The following is a 19,844-nucleotide window of genomic DNA, read 5'->3' on the forward strand; positions in this document are numbered from 1 at the left end:
TGCCGCATACCAGAGCCGCCTATCAGTGTTCAGCAGTGCTGCCTCATCAGTGCCCATCAGTGCCACCTCATCGGTGCCCATCAGTGCCGCCATATCAGTGCCCGTAATCGAAGAAAACTTACTTCTTTACAAAAAAAATTGACAGAAAAAAATAAAAACTTTATTTGTTTCAACATTTTCGGTCTTTTTTTAGTTGTTGCGCAAAATATAAAAATCGCAGAGGTGATCAAATACCACCAAAAGAAAGCTCTAATTGTGGGAACAATATGATAAAAAACTGTTTGGGTACAGTGTAGCATGACCGCGCAATTGTCATTCAAAGTGCGACAGCGCTGAAAGCTGAAAATTGGCTTGGGCAGGAAAGTGCGTAAGTGCCTGGTATGGAAGTGGTTAAAGTAACTCCATTTTTTATACCTTACCAAAAAAACAAAAACTGGGTATTATATTGTGTGTGTGTGTGCACTAAAATGTATTCATCATTTTTTTTGTTCATGAAAATATATGTTTAACCACTTCCAGACCTGCGCACGACTATGTACGTCCTGTTTTTAAAGATTGATATCTTGGTAACGGCAGCAGCTGCTGCCACAACAGAGGTATCCATCTTTAGTGTGTGCGGTCTGGTACACGATAACGGCAGTCTCCGCGGCGGATTCGCCACAAGATCGCCGTTCTCGATGGCGGGAGAGGGGCCCCCCTCCCAGCGCTCTCCCGCGCCCTCCGCCGCTTACCGGAGCCGTCAGGTAGCGGCGGAGATCGCGACTGTTCGGCAGCTGAGCGGGGACGAGACTGAAGGAAAAATCTCCTTCGCCCGTCCCCATAGCTCTGCTGGGCGGAAGTGACGTCAAAAACATCAGTCCCGCCCAGCCTCTTAAAGAGACAATTTTTTTTTTGTCATTTGAAAAAAATGACAGTTTCAAAATTTTTTTTTTGCATTTTAGTCTAAATATGAGATGTGAGGTCTTTTTGACCCCAGATCTCATATTTAAGAGGACCTGTCATGCTTTTTTCTATTACAAGGGATGTTTACATTCCTTGTAATAGGAATAAAAGTGATCATTTTTTTTTCAGTGTAAAAAGTAATAAAATAAATAAAAATAAATAAGAAAACAAAAAAAAATTTTTTTTAAAGCGCCCCGTCCCGACGAGCTCACGCGCAGAAGCGAACGCATACGCGAGTAGCGCCCGCATATGAAAACGGTGTTCAAATCACACAAGTGAGGTATCGCCGCGATCGTTAGAGCGAGAGCAATAATTCTAGCACTAGGCCTACTCTGTAGCTCAAAAAATGCAATCTCTAGAATTTTTTAAACATCGCCTATCGAGATTTTTAAGGGTAAAAGTTTGACGCCATGCCACGAGCGGGCACAATTTTTAAGCGTGACATGTTGGGTATCATTTTACTCGGCGTAACATTATCTTTTACAATATATAAAAAAATTGGGCAAAATTTATTGTTGTCTTATTTTTTTAATTCAAAAAAGTGATTTTTTTCCAAAAAAAGTGCGCTTGTAAGACCGCTGCGCAAATCCGGTGTGACAAAAAGTATTGGAATGACCACTATTTTATTCTCTAGGGTGTTAGAAAAATATATATATATATAATGTTTGGGGGTTTTAAGTACTTTTCTAGCAGAAAAAACTGTTTTAGTCTTGCAAACACCAAATCTGAAAAAAAAACACCTAAGGTCTGGAAGTGGTTAATAACAAATATCGTATTACATAAAAAAATTGCAACTACCTCCATTTTATTCTGCAGGTTCTCTGCTGACAGAAAGTATATAATAATCTGTGTGTGTGGGGTTAGATTATTTTTTGCAATGTGTGCAAAAAAAAAGCTCTAGATACGGATTGGTTATAATTGATTAGTGACGTTTCCACCATCACCGTCATCAGTGATGGGTATCCCCGCTGGAATGACGTCATGCCAGCCGATCACCTCCGCCCTCTTTGGGATTGGGAACCGTTAGCTTCTACATAGGATACCAATTACGAACCGGGGGGGGGGGCGCGCCTGGAAAGCCCGCCCGCACCATGACATTCAGTCCAATCAACGCCTACCACTCAACCCCGCCCAGCCACTAGTATTGGTACTCTGTGCAGACCTCGGCAGTGTACACCGATACACTTTTAGTTGGAAGGGAAACGTCATTTCCCACTCCACACCCTTCTTCCCCGCCCTCTGGCCGCTGCTTTGACGGACGTTGCGTTGGTCCAATCGTTGGCGAGACGTATCAGACGCGGTCCAATGACGGAACAGGCGGGGCGGGAGAAGCCTGCGCGGCGGATTTCCTGCTGTTCTCCGTCAGCCTGTCTCTCTCAGGCGCTGGTTCGGTCCATTAATTAGCCGGGGGTGTCGCTTTGCTGCAGCGGAGAGCTCAGGATTAGCCCGCTATTCCCCTCCGTCCCTCACTGCTTGGCCTGCCCCTCCTCCGCTGTGTGAAGTTTTCCTCTCCTGGGTCTGGCCACTCGCAGCCTACAAGATGCCGGCCGTGTCAAAAGGGGACGGGATGCGGGGACTGGCCGTCTTCATCTCCGACATCAGGAACTGTGAGTGGTGCCCCGGGGAGGAGGGACGGGGCTGCGGCCTGTATGTGTGAATATGGGCGACTGTCAGGAAGTTTAAATGGGGTGTGGAGAGCTTGTTATGGCAGAACAGACCCACCCCTCCATTCTATCCCCTCAGTGGTCTGCACCGACTACCAAGGGCTCTCCTCTGAAGGACCTGTCACTAGGGGGTCATTCATCTATCTAGAGCAGGGCCTGACATTGACCATTGATTGTCACATCTACAACCTGATCTGTGACTATAGTCGTCAGTATATATCGATGTCTGTCCATTCACCAGGATCGTCGTGCGGGAGTGGGGGTCCATCCGCCGGGGTCGTTGTGCGGGAGTGGGGGGCCGTCCGCCGGGGTCATCGTGCGTGAGTGGGGGTCCGTCCGCCGGGGCCGTCGTGCGGGAGTGGGGGGTCGTCGTGCGGGAGTGGGGGTCTGTCCATCCGCCGGGGTCATCGTGTGGGGGTCCGTCCATCTGCCGGGGTCGTCGTGCGGGAGTGGGGGTCCCTCTGCGGGGTCGTCGTGCGGGAGTGGGGGTCCGTCCGCCGGGGTCGTCGTGCGGGAGTAGCAGTTTCAGTTTGTCCGTCCGCCGGGGTCGTCGTGCGGGAGTGGCGGTTTGTCCGTCCGCCGGGGTCGTCGTGCGGGAGTGGAGGTCTGTCCGTCCGCCGGGTCGTTGTAAGGCCCTTTTCACACCTGTGGACCGTATGTCCGCTTTTTCATACATCCGTTTACTGATGAAAAGGGGACGTACGTTAATCCCTATGAGATAGGAATCTCATCAGTGTCCGCAATCCTCCGTTTCTGCAGACGGAGGAAAATCCTATTTTTCCATCCGTCTGCAGAGTGGATTGGGTGAACACGGACAGACAGTCCGTGTTCATCCGATCCCCCCCCATAGGGGAGAGCAGAGATCTGACAGGGCGGTCCCTGCACAGTGTGCGGGGACCGCCCTGTCATCTGCCGGCTCAGCGGGGATCAACAGAGCGATCGCCGCTGAGCAAGCGGATACACATGTACGGATCTTCAGGGATCCGTACATGTCAAATGGGCCTACGGGAGTGGAGATCCGTCCCGTCGGTCGTCGTAAAGGAGTGGAGGTCCGTTTGTTCGTTCGCCGGGGTCGTTGTACAGGAGTGGAGGTCCCATCGCTCATCTTTTCTCCTGACTTTCATATGGCGTCAGCCTAAGAAGACGCTTTGGAATGTGGAGAAGACCAAATCTTTTGAGAAGATGGAAGGTCTACTTTCATATGTGTCAGTTGATGTTTTTTTGAGCTGGGAATATTTGGGTTATTAAAGCAGAACTAAACCCTAAACTTTTCAACCATAGAAGCTGCCATCCTAGCCAATTTTTTGATCTGCAACTGCCATGGGGCTGCACGTGTGATCAGTTGTGATGCCATCCATTTGAACGATAATGTAACTTCTTTTTTTTTTTTTTTTCTTTTAAACCGTTACATGGTTTTAGTTCCACTGTTGTTAATCCAACTTCCATCAGAAGACCTGTTAAAGCTCAACTCCAGGCTCATGTTTTGGCTCATGTTTTTGCTCCTGGAATCGATGTATCGGTTCACTCGCTTATTCCCTCACTTCCGTAGGTCAGAATGTTCCAAAGAGGCTGTTTAAAGAGGAAGTAAACCCTCAACCTTTAAAAAAAAATAAAAAAACCGTGCAAGAGAAAGTCATAATGAGCTAGTATGAACAGCATATAGGTTTGTACCGATACTAGTATCGGTACAGATACCAAGGATTTCCCACAGTACTTGTACTCGGGGAAGATGCTTCACCCGATGCATGACTGTCCCTGTATACTCCAGTTCCCCCATTCATGCTGCTCTCCCCCTCCGCGCTTTGTGTCCCCTTTTGTGCTGCTGCTGGCCTCCTCCATTCTGTTCTCCCCCTCCATGCTCTGTGTCCCCCCTCTGTGCCGCTGCTGTCCTCCTCCATTCTGCTCTCCCCCCCCCCTCCATGCTCCGTGTCCCCCCTCCGTTCTGCTGCTTTACCGCTCCGTGCTTGGTGTCACCCTCCATGTCCCCCTCTGTGCTCCATGTCACCCTCCATAGCCTCCTCCGCCCCCTCTGTCAGGATAGAGAGCGGTGGTTGGAGCCGCTAAACCTGGCTCCTACCTTTTCACTGGTGATCACTGACTCTGTTCATTCGTATAACTGAAACATCGTAACCTGTGTTTAACCACTTAAGACCCGGACTTTTAGGCAGCTAAAGGACCCGGCCAGTTTTTGCGATTCGGCACTGCGTCGCTTTAACTGACAATTGCGCGGTCGTGCGATGAGGCTCCCAAACAAAATTGGCATCCTTTTTTTCCCACAAATAGAGCTTTCTTTTGGTGGTATTTGATCACCTCTGCGGTTTTTATTTTTTGCGCTATAAACAAAAATAGAGTGACAATTTTGAAAAAAATTCAATATTTTTTTCTTTTTGCTATAATAAATATCCCCCAAAAACTTTTTTTCCTCAGTTTAGGCCAATACGTATTCTTCTACCTATTTTTGGTAAAAAAAATCGCAATAAGTGTTTATCGATTGGTTTGCGCAAAATTTATAGCGTTTACAAAATAGGGGATAGTTTTATTGCATTTTTATTAATTAATATTTTTTACTACTAATGGCGGCGATCAGCGAATTTTTTTCGTGACTGCGACATGGCGGACACTTTGGACAATTTTGACACATTTTTGGGACCATTGTAATTTTCACAGCAAAAAATGCATTTAAATTGCATTCTTTATTGTGAAAATGACAGTTGCAGTTTGGGAGTTAACCACAGGGGGCGCTGTAGGAGTTAAGGTTCACCTAGTGTGTGTTTACAACTGTAGGGGGGTGTGGCTGTAGGACTGACGTCATCGATCGAGTCTCCCTAATAAAAGGATCACTCGATCGATGCAGCCTCCACAGTGAAGCACGGGGAAGCCGTGTTTACATACTGCTCTCCCCGTTCTTCAGCTCCGGGGAACGATCGCGACGGGGCAGCTATAAACGAATAGCCGTGCCGTCGTCCCGGATCGCTCCCCGCGGGAATCCGCCTGCCGCACGCAGCGGAGGGGGTCCCGATTGGACCCCCGACCCTCAAATGGGAGATGTCAGAGGTCTGTTAAGACCCATGATATCTCACCAAAGCCCCCCAACAGGGCTAAGAAAAAAAAAAATATTGCAATAAATAAGAAAGCATTGTAAAAAATGTAAATTGTAAAATAAAAAAAAATTCTGAAACTTGACATATATAAAAAAAAAAAAAAAGTAAAAAAGTATCGGCGAATACTTGGTAAAAAAAGTTTCGGTAGTGGTATCGGGACAGCCCTAATAGCATACTAGCTCGTTATGATTGACTTACCTGAGATTGAAGCCCCCAAAGTTCTCCTCGGTCCCCTCAGCCGCCGCCATGTCTTCTACAGTCTTCTTCCTTGTTTTGCCACTCCGGCGCTGTGACTGGCCGGAGCGGTGATGACGTCTATCCTGCGCATGTGCGCGGGACCGGCAGATCCCCACGGATGCGCGGGATTATGGCATTAATCGTAGACATCGGTGCAGTCCTTACAGCAAATATCTCCTTAACCGTGTAGGTTAGGGAGACATTTCTTGCACCTACAGGTAAGCCTTAATCTAGGCTTACCTGTAGGTGCAAGCTGTAAGGAGGGGTTTATAACCACTTTAACTACTTGCTACCCAGGCCAATGTTCGATTTTTTTTATTTTTTTTTTGCATAATGTGAAAGATCGTGGCCCGGATTCAGATAGAGATATGACGGCGTATCTCCTGATACGCCGTCGTATCTCTGAGTTCCGACGGTCGGATCTATGCGGCTGATTCATAGTGACTTACACCGTCGTATCTTAGGCTGCAATCTCCCGCTGGCCGCTAGGTGGCGTTTCGTTTTTTGTATGCAACGAATATGCAAATGAGGAGTTCCGCCGATTCAGAAACGAACGCCCGCCCGCTTTTTTTTTTCACGTCGCTTGCGTTCGGCTTTTTCCGGCGTAAGGATACCCCTCACATAGCAGGGGTAACTAATGTTAAGTATGGCCGTCGTTCCCGCGCCGAGTTTTGAATTTTTACGTCGTTTGCGTAAGTCGATTCAGAATACGGCCGGACTCAAGTTACGCTCACGCCGAAACCAATGACGTCCTAGCGACGTCATTTGGAGCAATGCACGTTGGGAAATTTAGCCGGCGGCGCATGCGCAGTTAAATCAGCGCGGGGACACGCCTGATTTAAACAGTACACTCCCCTAGCCGCGGAATTTGAATTCCGCCGGGTGATTTACGATACGCCGCCGCAAGTTTTGAGGTAAGTGCTTTCTGATGACTAGCACTAGCCTCAAAAACTTGCGGATCCGCTAAACTATCTGAATCTACCCCGTTGTGTCGAGTAAATAGATACCTAACCTGTCACGCTTTGAAATTGCACACACTCGTACAGTGGCACCAAACTTCGGTACTTAAAGTGGAGGTTCACCCTAAAAACACATTTTTTACATTAAAAAGTACAATAGTAAGTACATTTCATTTCGGCAGGTTTTTTTTTTTTGCTCTGTACTTACCTTTTATATCCGGATTTTGTTCAGGGCTTCCACTTTCTGACGACTCCGGGACTGGGCGTTCCTATCCCAGCCTCAGGGTTCCGATGACTGCGGGACTGGGCGTTCCTAAAGTGACCTGTCTCACAACGCACGTCACCAGATTTCCGGAAATACCCGAGCTAAGAGGCGGCACTATATGGCGCCTGCGCCCGCCGTGTAGAGCTGACTGCGCAGGCGCCGTATAGTGCCAACTCGCAGCTCGGCTCTTTCCCGACGTCTGGTGACGCGCGTTGTGCGACAGGTCACCTGTTTCACAAGACGTCAATCACCGTACGGAAGAATAGGAACGCCCAGTCAAGCAGTCATCGGAACCCGGAAGCCCTGGACAACATCAGGATATAAAGGTATGTACCAAGATAAAAAAAAAAAACCTGCCGAAATCTATTGTCCTCTATCTGCTAGATGCAATTACATTTTTTTTTTTTGGGTGAACCCCGCTTTAAAACCCACATAGGTGACGATTTTACAGGTTACATGTTTAGTGTTAGAGGACGTCTAGCGCTACCGTTTGCGGCAATACCTTATGTGCGTGACAGGTCCTCTTTACAACGAGATCTGGGTTCAGTAAGTACCCAGATCTAGCCTGGGAAAAAATAACCTATACTGGCTTCCCAGCCAAGGCAGTGGCATTTTTTCAAATGCAAAGACCAGGCGTGACGTCATAACATCGTACCTGGCCTCCGAAAGATCATAGAGACTTCCGGGTGCCATCTGACCCACTGGATTCTCAGTGTGAAATCGTAAAAAAAAAAACTTTTTTTTTTTGTACGGTCAGTGTCCCTGACAACTGCCACACCAGTTATATGATGCTGTGAGATAGTATGTAAACCAAACAAGTGTGTGTGTGCGCGAGATAGATAGAGAGATTTATATTTATATATATATATATATATATATCTATCGTATTTATCGCGGTATACCGCGCACCCCCAAAGTAGCCCCCAATCCTGTGGGAAAAAAAGATTTTTTGTTTTTTTGTACTTACAGTTTTGGTGTCTTGCGCGGCGTCCATCTGCGGCCTCGTCGGGTCCGGCGTCCTTCTGCGGCTTCGGGTGTCCTCTTCGGCGGGTCCGGCGTCCGTCTTCGGCAGGTCGGGCGTCCGTCTTCGGCAGGTCGGGCGTCCATCTTCGGCGGGTCCGGTGTCCATCTTCGGCGGGTCCGGTGTCCATCTTCGGCGGGTCCCGTGTCCATCTTCGGCGGGTCCGGCGCCCTTCTGCGGCGTCCTCCCGCTCGTTTCCCGCCACGACTTTGAATACTGCGCCCACATATAGCGAGCGCAGTACACTCGTGAATCTTCGGGCAGGCTCGGGCGCCTCTCGCACTGACTTCCTGTACGCTCAGGATGTCAGGACGTCAGTACGAGAGGCGCCGAGACTGCCCGAAGATTCACGAGTGTACTGCGCTCGCTATATGCGGGCGCAGTATTCAAACTCGTGGCGGGAAAGCGGGTATCGGCGTATATCGCGCACCCACGATTTTGCCCTGATTTTCAGGGCAAAATAGTGCGCGGTATACGCCGATAAATACGGTGTATATATATATATATATATATATATATATCAGTACAGACCAAAAGTTTGGACACACCTTCTCATTCAAAGAGTTTTTTTTATTTTCATGACTATGAAAATTGTAGATTCACACTGAAGGCATCAAAACTATGAATACACACATGTGGAATTATACATAACAAAAAAATGTGAAACAACTGAAAATATATTTCATATTCTAGGTTCTTCAAAGTAGCCACCTTTTGCAGCAGACACATCTCTAGAACTGATAAGAGGAGACTGTGTGAATCAGGCCTTCATGGTAGAATATCTGCTAGGAAACCACTGCTAAAGAAAGGCAACAAGCAGAAGAGACTTGTTTGGGCTAAAGAACACAAGGAATGGACATTAGACCAGTGGAAATCTGTGCTTTGGTCTGATGAGTCCAAACTTGAGATCTTTGGTTCCAACCCCCGTGTCTTTGTGCGACGCAGAAAAGGTGAACGGATGGACTCTACATGCCTGGTTCCCACCGTGAAGCATGGAGGAGGAGGTGTGATGGTGCTTTGGTGGTGACACTGTTGGGGATTTAATCAAAATTGAAGGCATACTTAACCAGCATGGCTACCACAGCATCTTGCAGCGGCATGCTATTCCATCCGGTTTGCGTTTAGTTGGACCATCATTTATTTTTCAAAAGGACAATGACCCCAAACACACCTCCAGGCTGTGTAAGGGCTATTTGACCAAGAAGGAGAGTGATGGGGTGCTGCGCCAGGTGACTACCTCCTAAAGCTCATCAAGAGTGTGCAAAGCAGTAATCAAAGCAAAAGGTAGCTACTTTGAAGAACCTAGAATATGAAATATACAGTTGTATTCAAAATTATTCAACCCCCACTGAAATTGATTGTTTTGGCCAGTTTGACATTGATTTTGATCATTCAGTCATCCTGCTTACAATTAAATCAAAGAGGCACGTGTAGGTCAGACAAATATAACATAACATTTATAATGAAATAACCACAAATGTCTTTTCTGTGCTCACATCATTATCAGTTTTATTCAACCCCCAAGTGACATTCAAACTTAGTACAACATCCTTTTACAGTTATAACAGCTTTTAAACGTGAAGCATAGCTTGACACAAGTGTCTTGCAGCGATCTACGGGTATCTTCGCCCATTCGTCATGGGCAAAAGCCTCCAGTTCAGTCACATTCTGCTTTCTTTAAGTCCCATCAGAGGTTCTCAATCGGATTTAAGTCTGGTGACTGCGATGGCCACTCCAAAATGTTCCAGCCTTTAATCTGCAACCATGCTCTAGTGGACTTGGAGGTATGCTTGGGATCATTGTCCTGTTGAACGGTCCAACGTCTCCCAAGCCTCAGGTTTGTGACGGACTGCATCACATTGTCATCCAATATCTCCTGGTACTGAAGAGAATTCATGGTACCTTGCACACGCTGAAGCTTCCCTGTACCTGCAGAAGCAAAACAGCCCCAAAGCATGATTGAACCCCCGCCATGCTTCACAGTGGGCAAGGTGTTCTTTTCATCATAGGCCTTGTTCTTCCTCCTCCAAACATAGCGTTGATCCATGAGCCCAAACAGTTCTAATTTTGTTTCATCAGTCCACAGAACACAATCCCAAAACTTCTGTGGTTTGTCCACATGACTTTTGGCATACTGCAGTCGACTCTTCTTATTCTTTGGAGACAGCAAGGGGGTGCGCCTGGGAGTTCTGGCTTGGAGGCATTCATTACGCAGTGTGCGCCGTATTGTCCGAGCAGAAAGTTCAGTACCCACATCTGACAAATCTTTTCTCAGTTCCTCAGCAGTCACATGGGGACTTTTCTCCACTCTACGCTTCAGGTAGCGCACAGCAGTCGAAGTCAGCATCTTCTTTCTGCCACGACCAGGTAGCGTTTCAACAGTGCCCTTTGCCTTGAATTTGCGAATGATGCTTCCTATGGTGTCTTTTGGTATGTTTAACATCTTTGCAATCTTCTTATAGCCATTGCCCTTCCTGTGAAGAGTAATCACCTCTTCTCTTGTCTTCCTGTACCATTCTCTTGACTTCACCATGTTTGTAACCACACCAGTAAATGTCTAGAAGGAGCTGAGTATCACAGTCATTTTAAAGCTGTCCAATTGGTACTTATTAGGCTTTATTGCTGCTCCCTGACATCCACAGGTGTTTTCAATACCTGATTGAATTCACTTCAATGAACCTCTGTTCTTCAGAGTGGTAATCTTTAAGGGCTTGAATAATTGTGTAAATGAAGAATTCACAAAATAAACATTTACTACTGTATTACAAAACCAATTGATGTCATTTTAGTTGCATATGGTTCTTTAAGAAGTCCTTGTAGGATTTCATTCTGAATACAATTACAAATGTACAATAAATTCCCTAAAACCCTTTACAGCATTGGGGGGTTGAATAATTTTGAACACAACTGTATTTTCAGTTGTTTCACACTTTTTTGTTATGTATAATTCCACATGTGTTAATTCATAGTTTTGATGCCTTCAGTGTGAATCTACAATTTTCATAGTCATGAAAATAAAGAAAACTCTTTTGAATGAGAAGGTGTGTCCAAACTTTTGGTCTGTACCGTGTGTGTGTGTGTGTGTGTGTGTGTGTGTGTGTGTGTGTGTGTGTGTGTATATATATATATATATATATATATATATATATATATATATATATATATATATAAATATACATTTTCTCTATCTATATTAGTTGCAAGAACCCTTTTGGAATTATATGGATTTTTGCACAAATTGTTCATAAAATGTGATCCGATCTTCATCTAATTAGCAGCAATAGACAATCAGTCTGCTTAAACTAATAACACACAAAGAATTAAATGTTACCATGTTTTTATTGAACACACCATGTAAACATTCACAGTGCAGGTGGAAAAAGTATTTGAACCCCTAGACCAGGGGTCTCAAACTGGCGGCCCTCCAGCTGTTGCAAAACTACAAGTCCCATCATGCCTTTGCCTGTGGAAGTCATGCTTGTAACCGTCAGCCTTGCAATGCCTCATGGGACTTGTAGTTTTGCAACAGCTGGAGGGCCGCCAGTTTGAGACCCCTGCCCTAGACTAATGACCTCTCCAAGAGCTAATTGGAATGAGGTGTCAGCCAACTGGAGTCCAATCAATGAGATGAGATTGGAGTTGTTGGTTACAGCTGCCCTATAAAAAACACACACCAGTTCTGGGTTTGCTTTTCACAAGAAGCATTGCGTGATGTGAATGATGCCTTGCACAAAAGAGCTCTCAGAAGACCTGTGATTAAGAATTGTTGACTTGCATAAAGCTGGGAAGGGTTATAAAAGTATCTCCAAAAGCCTTGCTGTTCATCAGTCCATGGTAAGACAAATTGTCTATAAATGGAGAAAGTTCAGCACTGCTGCTACTCTCCCTAGGAGTGGCCGTCCTGTAAAGATGACTGCAAGAGCACAGCGCAGACTGCTCAATGAGGTGAAGAAGAATCCTAGAGTGTCAGCTAAAGACTTACAAAAGTCTCTGGCATATGTTAACATCCCTGTTTGCGAATCTATGATACGTAAAACACTAAACAAGAATGGATTTCATGGATCCCAGAGAAAGCCACTGCTATCCAAAAAAAGAATTGCTGCACGTTTACAGTTTGCACAAGAGCACCTGGATGTTCCACAGCATTACTGGCAAAATATTCTATGGACAGATGAAACCAAAGTTGAGTTGTTTGGAAGAAATGGACAACACTATGTGTGGAGAAAAAGAGGCACAGCACACCAACATCAAAATCTCATCCCAACTGTGAAGTATGGTGGTGGCGGCATCATGTTTTAGGTCTGCTTTGCTGCGTCGGGGCCTGGACGAATTGCTATCATCAAAAGAAAAATGAATTCCCAAGTTTATCAAGACATTTTGCAGGTGAACTTAAAGCGGTGGTTCCCCCTTAAAAACAACTTTTTTTTATTCCACTGCCCCCCCACATTCCATCACGATTAAGGCATTAGTACAGCATCTTCACCCGTGCATCCGGGTTGCGAGTCCCGCGGGAGTGGGCGTTCCTCACATGCTGTTGATTGACGTTTTGCCCAAAAACGAGCTCTCCCCCCGTCGCGTAAGCCGCGTCACGATTGGCGAAAGGAGCCGAACGGCGATGCGCATGCGCAGTATAGCGCCGACTCGCCGTTCGGCTCCTTTCGCCAACCGTGACGCGGCTTACGCGACGGGGGGAGAGCTAGTTTTTGGGCAAAACGTCAATCAACAGCATGTGAGGAACGCCCACTCCCGCGGGACTCGCAACCCGGATGCACGGGTGAAGATGCTGTACTAAGGTATGTACAGCAGGAAAAAAAAAATATGTGCCTTAATCGTGATGGAATGTGGGGGGGCAGTGAAATAAAAAAAAGTTGTTTTTAAGGGGGAACCACCGCTTTAAGGCCATCTGTCCACCAGCTGAAGCTCAACAGAAGATGGGTGTTGCAACAGGACAACGACCCAAAGCATAGAAGTAAATCAACAGAATTGCCTAAACGGAAGAAAATACACCTTCTGAAGTGGCCCAGTCAGAGTCCTGACCTAAACCCGATTTGAGATGCTGTGGCATGACCTCAAGAAAGCGATTCACACCAGACATCCCAAGAATATTGCTGAACTGAAACTTTTCTGTAAAGAGGAATGGTCAAGAATTACTCCTGACCGTTGTGCACGTCTGATATGCAACTACAGGAAACGTTTGGTTAAAGTTATTGCTTCCAAAGGAGGTTCAACCAGTTATTAAATCCAAGGGTTCACATACTTTTTCCACCTGCACTGTGAATGTTTACATGGTGTGATCAATAAAAACATGGTAACATTTAATTATTTGTGTGTTATTATTTTAAGCAGACTGTGATTGTCTATTGTCGTGACTTAGGTGAAGATCAGATCACATTTTATGACCAATTTGTGCAGAAATCCATATCCTTCCAAAAGGGTTCACATACTTTTTCGTATGTATGTATGTTTGTGTATGTATATGTATGTGTATATATATATATATATATATATATATATATATATATATATATATATATATATATATATATATATATATATATATATATATATATATATATATATATATATATATATATATATATATATATATAATAATTTTTTTTTTTTATAAAAAACCCTCGTACTAAATATCTTGGCCTGTCTACTTTCCAAAAGGGGTCATTTGGGGGGTATTTCTATTGTTCTGATGTTTTCGGGTCTCAAGAAATGAGATATGCAGCCATCAGTACAATTTTCAGATATACCATAGTTTGTGGACTTTATTACAGGCTAAATAAATGTACACTGATTTGTGCTAAATTTATGAAGAACAATTATTTGCAAAAAAAAAAACCTTTTTTTTATTTTCTTAGCAGATACCCTTATAGAATAAAATGGCAAGCGTTACAATTTTTTTTTATGTCGCACAGTATTTGCGCAGTTGTTTTGGATACGTATTTGTTTCCCCTAAAAAAAATATATATATATATATATATATATATATATATATATATATATATATATATATATATATATATATATATATATATATATATATATATATATATATATATATAATATATCCCCCCCCCTTTTTTTTTTTTTTTTTTTTTTTTTTTGGCGTGTGAAAAATGTTATGCTGAGTAAATAAGTAAAGAATGTTTCATGCTGATGAAATGGCTACCAACTACAATACTTAAAAATATCCATAGGCGACACATTTTTACAGGTTACCAGTTTTGAGTTAGAGAGGTCTAGCGCTATAATTATTGCTCTCACCACACGTTTGCGGCGATACCTTACGTGTGGTGTGACTACAGTTTACATATGCTTGCACAACTTACAGTGGATACAAAGTCTAGACACCCCTGTTAGGCCTTGTACACACGAGCAGACATGGTGTACACACCATCAGACCAAAATCCCCGCGGACAGAGAACGCGGTGACGTAGAAGACACCGACGTTCTCTAACACGCGAGTTCAATGCTTCCACGCATGCGTCGAATCAATTCGACGCATGCGCGGGATTTCGGGCTGCTGGTTATACGTCATAACCAGCGGACATGTTCGATGAGTCGTACTAACCATCGGACATGTCCGACGGACATTTTTCCAGTGGACAAGTTTCTTGGCATGCTAAGAAACTTTTGTCCGCTGAAAAACCTGTCCGCTAGGCCCTACACACGGTCGGACATGTCCGTGGAAACTGGACCGCGGACCAGTTTCAGCGGACATGTTCGGTAGTGTGTACAAGGCCTTAAAGTTTCAGGTTTCTGTCCCTTTATGCTCACTGCTGTGCTGTGTATGTTATGTTTAGTTTCCCGGCCAAGAAACGTGGTGGGTACCGCCCACGCCCACGCATCATGCTCTCTGATGGCTGACATCAGTTCCGCCATTTGCGTTCCACGCTGGTTCTGTGGATCCGACGGGGAGATCAGAAAATCGCACTAATCCAGCGTGGAGATCGCACGGGGGGGCGCGCGAATGAATTGAGATCACGATCTTGTAACGATTAATCGTGCAGCTCTAGCAGAAACCCACATAAACGTCTCTGAAATCACCCCCCGAAGTCGGGACTGGCATGCGGGAATGAAATTGTGCGAGTTAATTTCATTCCCACAGTCAGTGTGAACTTAGGCTTAAAGTGCCTCTGATCAACCTCAAATGAAGTTTAGCTGTTCTAGTGGGTCTTTTCTGCCATTTCTTAAATACCTACAGAAAAAGCCATGGTCCGCAGAGAGCTTCCAAAGCATCAGAGGGATCTCATTGTTAAAAGGTATCAGTCAGAAAAAGGGTACAAAAGAATGTCCAAGGCATTAAATATATATAATCTCATGGAACACAGTGAAGACAGTCATCGTCAAGTGGAGAAAATATGGCACAACAGTGACATTACCAAGAACTGGACATCCCTCCAAAATTGATGAAAAGACGAGAAGATTACCGGTCAGAGGTTTCCAAGAGCCCTTCAGCAACATTAAAGGGGCTGCAGGAATATCTGTGTGTTACGTGTGACAACAATCTCCCGTATTCTTCATGGGGTAGAGGGGCAAGATGGGAGCCTTTTCTTACGAAAAAAAACATCCAAGGCTGGCTAAATTTTGCAAAAATACATTTGAAGTCTCCCAAAAGCATGTGGGAAATTTTGTTATGGTCTGATGAAATCAAGCTTGATCTGTTTGCCCATAATTCCAAAAGATGTTTGGTGCACAGACACTGCACATCACCAGAGGAACACCATACCCACAGTGAAGCATGGTGGTGGCAGTATCATGATTTGGGGCTGTTTTTCTTCAGCTGGAGCAGGGGCCTTAGTGAATGAAGGTAGAGGGAATTATGAACTGTTCCAGATACCAGTCAATATTGGCACAAAACCTTCAGCCTTCTGCTAGAAAGCTGAACATAAAGAGGAACTTCATCTTTCAGCATGACAACGACCCAAAGCATACATCCAAATCAACAAAGGAATTTCTTCACCAGAAGAATGACATTTTTTGTAATGGCCCAGGCAGATCCCAGACCTGAATTCGATTGGAAATCTATGGGGTGATCTGAAGAGGGCTATACACAGGCAATGCCCACGCAATCTGACCGATTTGGAGTGTTTTTGCAAAGAAGAGTGGGCAAATATTGCCAAGTTAAGATTAGAGGTCTACTGATATGTGTTTTTTCTCTGGCCGATACTGATATTTAGAAATCGGGGCGTCCGATGGGCTATATATGATGCAGATTGTATTTTTTTTTTTTTTCAATGCCAGCTTGTGAGCCTCAGCCTGGTTTCCCTTTTAAAAATAAGATTCAATAAAGTCTGCAGGGGGGGGGGGGGCACAGTAGCACTATGTGACTTACCATCCATCCTTGCTGGTATCGATCTGCATGCACCTGATAGGACTAGGAGGTGCTTGCAGATAAACACTGATCAGCCAATCACATAATAAAATAGAAGCAGCCAGCAGGCTCCTCCTTAGCAGGGAAGAAAGTGCTAGCTGATGCTGGCCACGATCAACTGCTGGGGGAGTTACTAGTCGGCTTGTGACATGCTAATGAAGTATTATTCCTCTGCTACAGCCCGGCGGGGCGGTGCTGTGCGGTGCCAGTGAAACTTTTCCCTTCTATAAGTGAACAGTAGCGTGCGGCTGAAGGACTGATTTCACATGCTGTAACAGAAGCGGGTAAAGCCGCGAATCGGCCTGGTTTACACACAAATCGGCCGATGCTGATTTCTTCAAAACTGCCAAATATCGGCCGTGATATCGGTCAACCTCTAGATAAGATGTGCCATGCTGATAGACTCGTACCCAAAAAGACTGAGAGCTGTAATAAAATCAGAAGGTGCTTCAACAAAGAATTTGTTTAAGAATGTGCACACTTATGCAACCATATTATTTTAGTTTTGTACGTTTTATTTCCCTTCACCTAAAAGATTTCAGTTTGTTGTTCAACTGAGTTGTACAGTTTATAGGTCACATTAAAGCGTTTAATCCCACCAAAAAAAAAATGGATCCTGCTCCTTTAACCACTTGCCTACTGGGAACTTAAACCCCCTTCCTGCCCAGTCGAATTTTCAGCTTTCAGCTCTTTCACACTTTGAATAACAATTGCACGGTCAAGCAACACTACCCAAATAATATAATTTTTTTTTATCTTTTTTTTTTAATTTTTTTTTTTTACTAGTAATGGCAGCGATCTGCGATTTTTATTGGGACTGCGACATTATGGCGGACACATCGGACACTTTTGACACATTTTTGGCGCAATTCACATTTATACTGCGATCAGTGCTATAAATATGCACGAATTACTGTATAAATGTGACTGGCATATACCGAGCGCAGTACACTCGTGAATCTTCGGCCAGGCTCGGCAACTGTCGCGCTGACGTCCTGTACGCTCAGGATGTCAGTGCGAGAGGTGCCGAGACTGCCCGAAGATTCACGAGTGTACTGCGCTCGGTATATGCCGGCGCAGTATTCAAACTCGTGGCGGGAAAGCGGGTATCGGCGTATATCGCGCACCCACGATTTTGCCCTGATTTTCAGGGCAAAATAGTGCGCGGTATAAGCCGATAAATACGGTATATAATGTTTGGGGGTTCTAATTAGAGGGAAGGAGATGGCAGTGAAAATAGTGAAAAATTACACACATTATAATTGCTGCAATGCCAATGTAATGTAATGCCAAAGGCCACCACCAGATGGCGCCAGCTCACAGAAGCTTCCGAAGAGCTTGGGACTTCACCAGGCCGCAAAGCCGCGGCCTCAATTACCGGCCGTCGCGGACCCGCCGCGATCGCGCGGCGGGAGAGACAGAGACGCAGGATCCTGTGCGTCCCCGCGGCGGCGGCCGGTAATTGAGGCTGCGGCCTCAATTACTGGCGGGCGCCAGGTCACAATTTCTTGTCGCCAATGCGACCTGGCGCCCGGATATTGTCGACCCCCTGTTTTAGTAGTGTGTTTATGTTACAGGGTTGTCGGCCAGATGGTGCCTGATGGCCACATCACCTGTATGCGGTGAGTTCCTCTGGGATATACCCCTCGGTCTGTAGCAGCAAGGAGAGTGGGCTTTTTTAGTGTACCTTGAGTTAGTCCCTAAGTGGCTATCAGGTGAGCGAGGTCAGCATAGCGTCAGAGGCTGGCGCTTCTTCCCCAGAAATTCCTGTGATAGCAACTGGTGCCCCAGCACCTGCAGTACCTATGCATGCTTTGTCGGCGGTCCTGGAGTCCTTTTTTGCCAGGGTGGAAGCGGTGTGTGGGCGTAAGGGGGTACAAAGCGCCCCCTCTCCCCACCAACATCTGGGGAAAGCTCTGATCAGACTCGGGCCTGGCTGTGGAACAGGGCCCCTGTTCTGATGTGTCAGAGGATGCAGACCAGGACCCTTCAGACAGTGAGGAAGACTCCGTGTCACAGGCAGCGCAGGAGAAGGCACTTGTTGGGGCACTTATCACTGCAGTGCAGGAAACCCTCAAATTGGAGGATGCAACTGGGGCATCTACTGAGGTGCCGGTCCGTTTTGGGTCCCGCAAGTCGTCCCTCACTGCTAAAGTGTTTCCTTACGTGACTTATTTTGATAAGTTTGCGATGGAATGAAGGTTTGTCCCCGCCCGACTCTCGGGTGGGGGTTCGCCTTGGCGAGTTTGCAGCTCCCTTCTTTCCGACCAGTGGGTTTGCGAAGTGGTTTCATCAGGGTACAAGATAGTTTCTTTCTTTCTTGTCCACCAAACAGATTCTTTCCCTCGAACCTTCATCTTCTTCCGGCTTGTCGGAATGCCCTATTGGGGGCAGTGCAGGACCTGTTGAGGCACGGGGTAATGGTACCTGTGCCGCTGCCGGAAAGGTTTCAGGGATTATACTCCAATCTGTTTGTAGTCCCGAAAAAGGATGGGGTCCGTCCAATCCTGGATCTCAAGGCCCCTTAACGCCTTTGTGAGGATACGAAAGTTCAGAATGGAATCGGTTTGCTCTGTGGTCGCTGCACTCCATCCAAGGGATTTTCTGGTGTCCTTGGAGATCAAGGACGCAAACTTGCATGTCCCCATATGTTCCAGGCATCAGAGGTTTCTGCGCTTTGCGGTCGGAGACAACCACTACCAATCTGTGGCTCTCCCCTTTTGGCCTAGCATCAGCACCAAGGGTTTTCGCCAAGGTGCTTGCTCTGCTTCCGGCCTTGCTGAGACAGCGAGGAATCACGATCGTGGGCTACTTGGACGATCTCCTGCTCAGAGCCGCTTCGGGCAGAGTTAGAGGAGGATATGTCGATCAAGAGTTTGGTTGGGTGTTGAACCTACAGAAGTTAGTGCAGACTCAGCGCCTGGAGCACCTGGGCTTAATTCTGGACTCCTCAGAGGCGAGGGTTTACCTCCCCTTGGAAAAGTTGCAGACTCTTTGGTCGGCGGTGAAGCTGTTGGCATCCCGCAGGTGGTCGACGCTGCGCTTCTGAATGCGAGTCCTGGGTCTCATGGTGGCCACCTTCGAGGCGGTACCGTATGCTCAATTCCACACTCGTGTCTTGCAGAAGGAAATCCTGTCCAAATAGGCCAAGTCTCCTTTGTCCCTGGATTGTCAAATCTGGGTAAGTCAACTAGTCAGGACTTCCCTGGTATAGTGGCTGAGATCTCCGGCCCTTCAGTCTGGGAAGTCCTTCTTTTTTCACTGGACAG

At 45.9% G+C, this 19,844-nt stretch overlaps 1 protein-coding gene across 3 annotated transcripts in view; it reads left to right on the forward strand.

Moving 5' to 3' along the window:
• The first annotated feature begins 2,247 nt into the window (after window positions 1–2,247).
• The window catches only part of LOC120916531 (AP-2 complex subunit alpha-1), a 168,987-nt gene continuing 151,390 nt past the window's right edge, over window positions 2,248–19,844 (forward strand). For 2 of the 3 annotated variants that reach the window (XM_040327558.1, XM_040327560.1), the window contains exon 1: window positions 2,249–2,549. In XM_040327558.1, coding sequence (XP_040183492.1) covers window positions 2,483–2,549 — 67 coding nt within the window. In that variant the 5' untranslated portion in view covers window positions 2,249–2,482. Of the gene's footprint in view, window positions 2,550–19,844 lie in introns of all 3 variants that reach the window. The other variant, XM_040327557.1, reaches the window with a different exon arrangement.

The sequence above is a fragment of the Rana temporaria genome, chromosome 10, assembly GCF_905171775.1.
Source record: "Rana temporaria chromosome 10, aRanTem1.1, whole genome shotgun sequence".
NCBI lineage: Eukaryota > Metazoa > Chordata > Amphibia > Anura > Ranidae > Rana > Rana temporaria.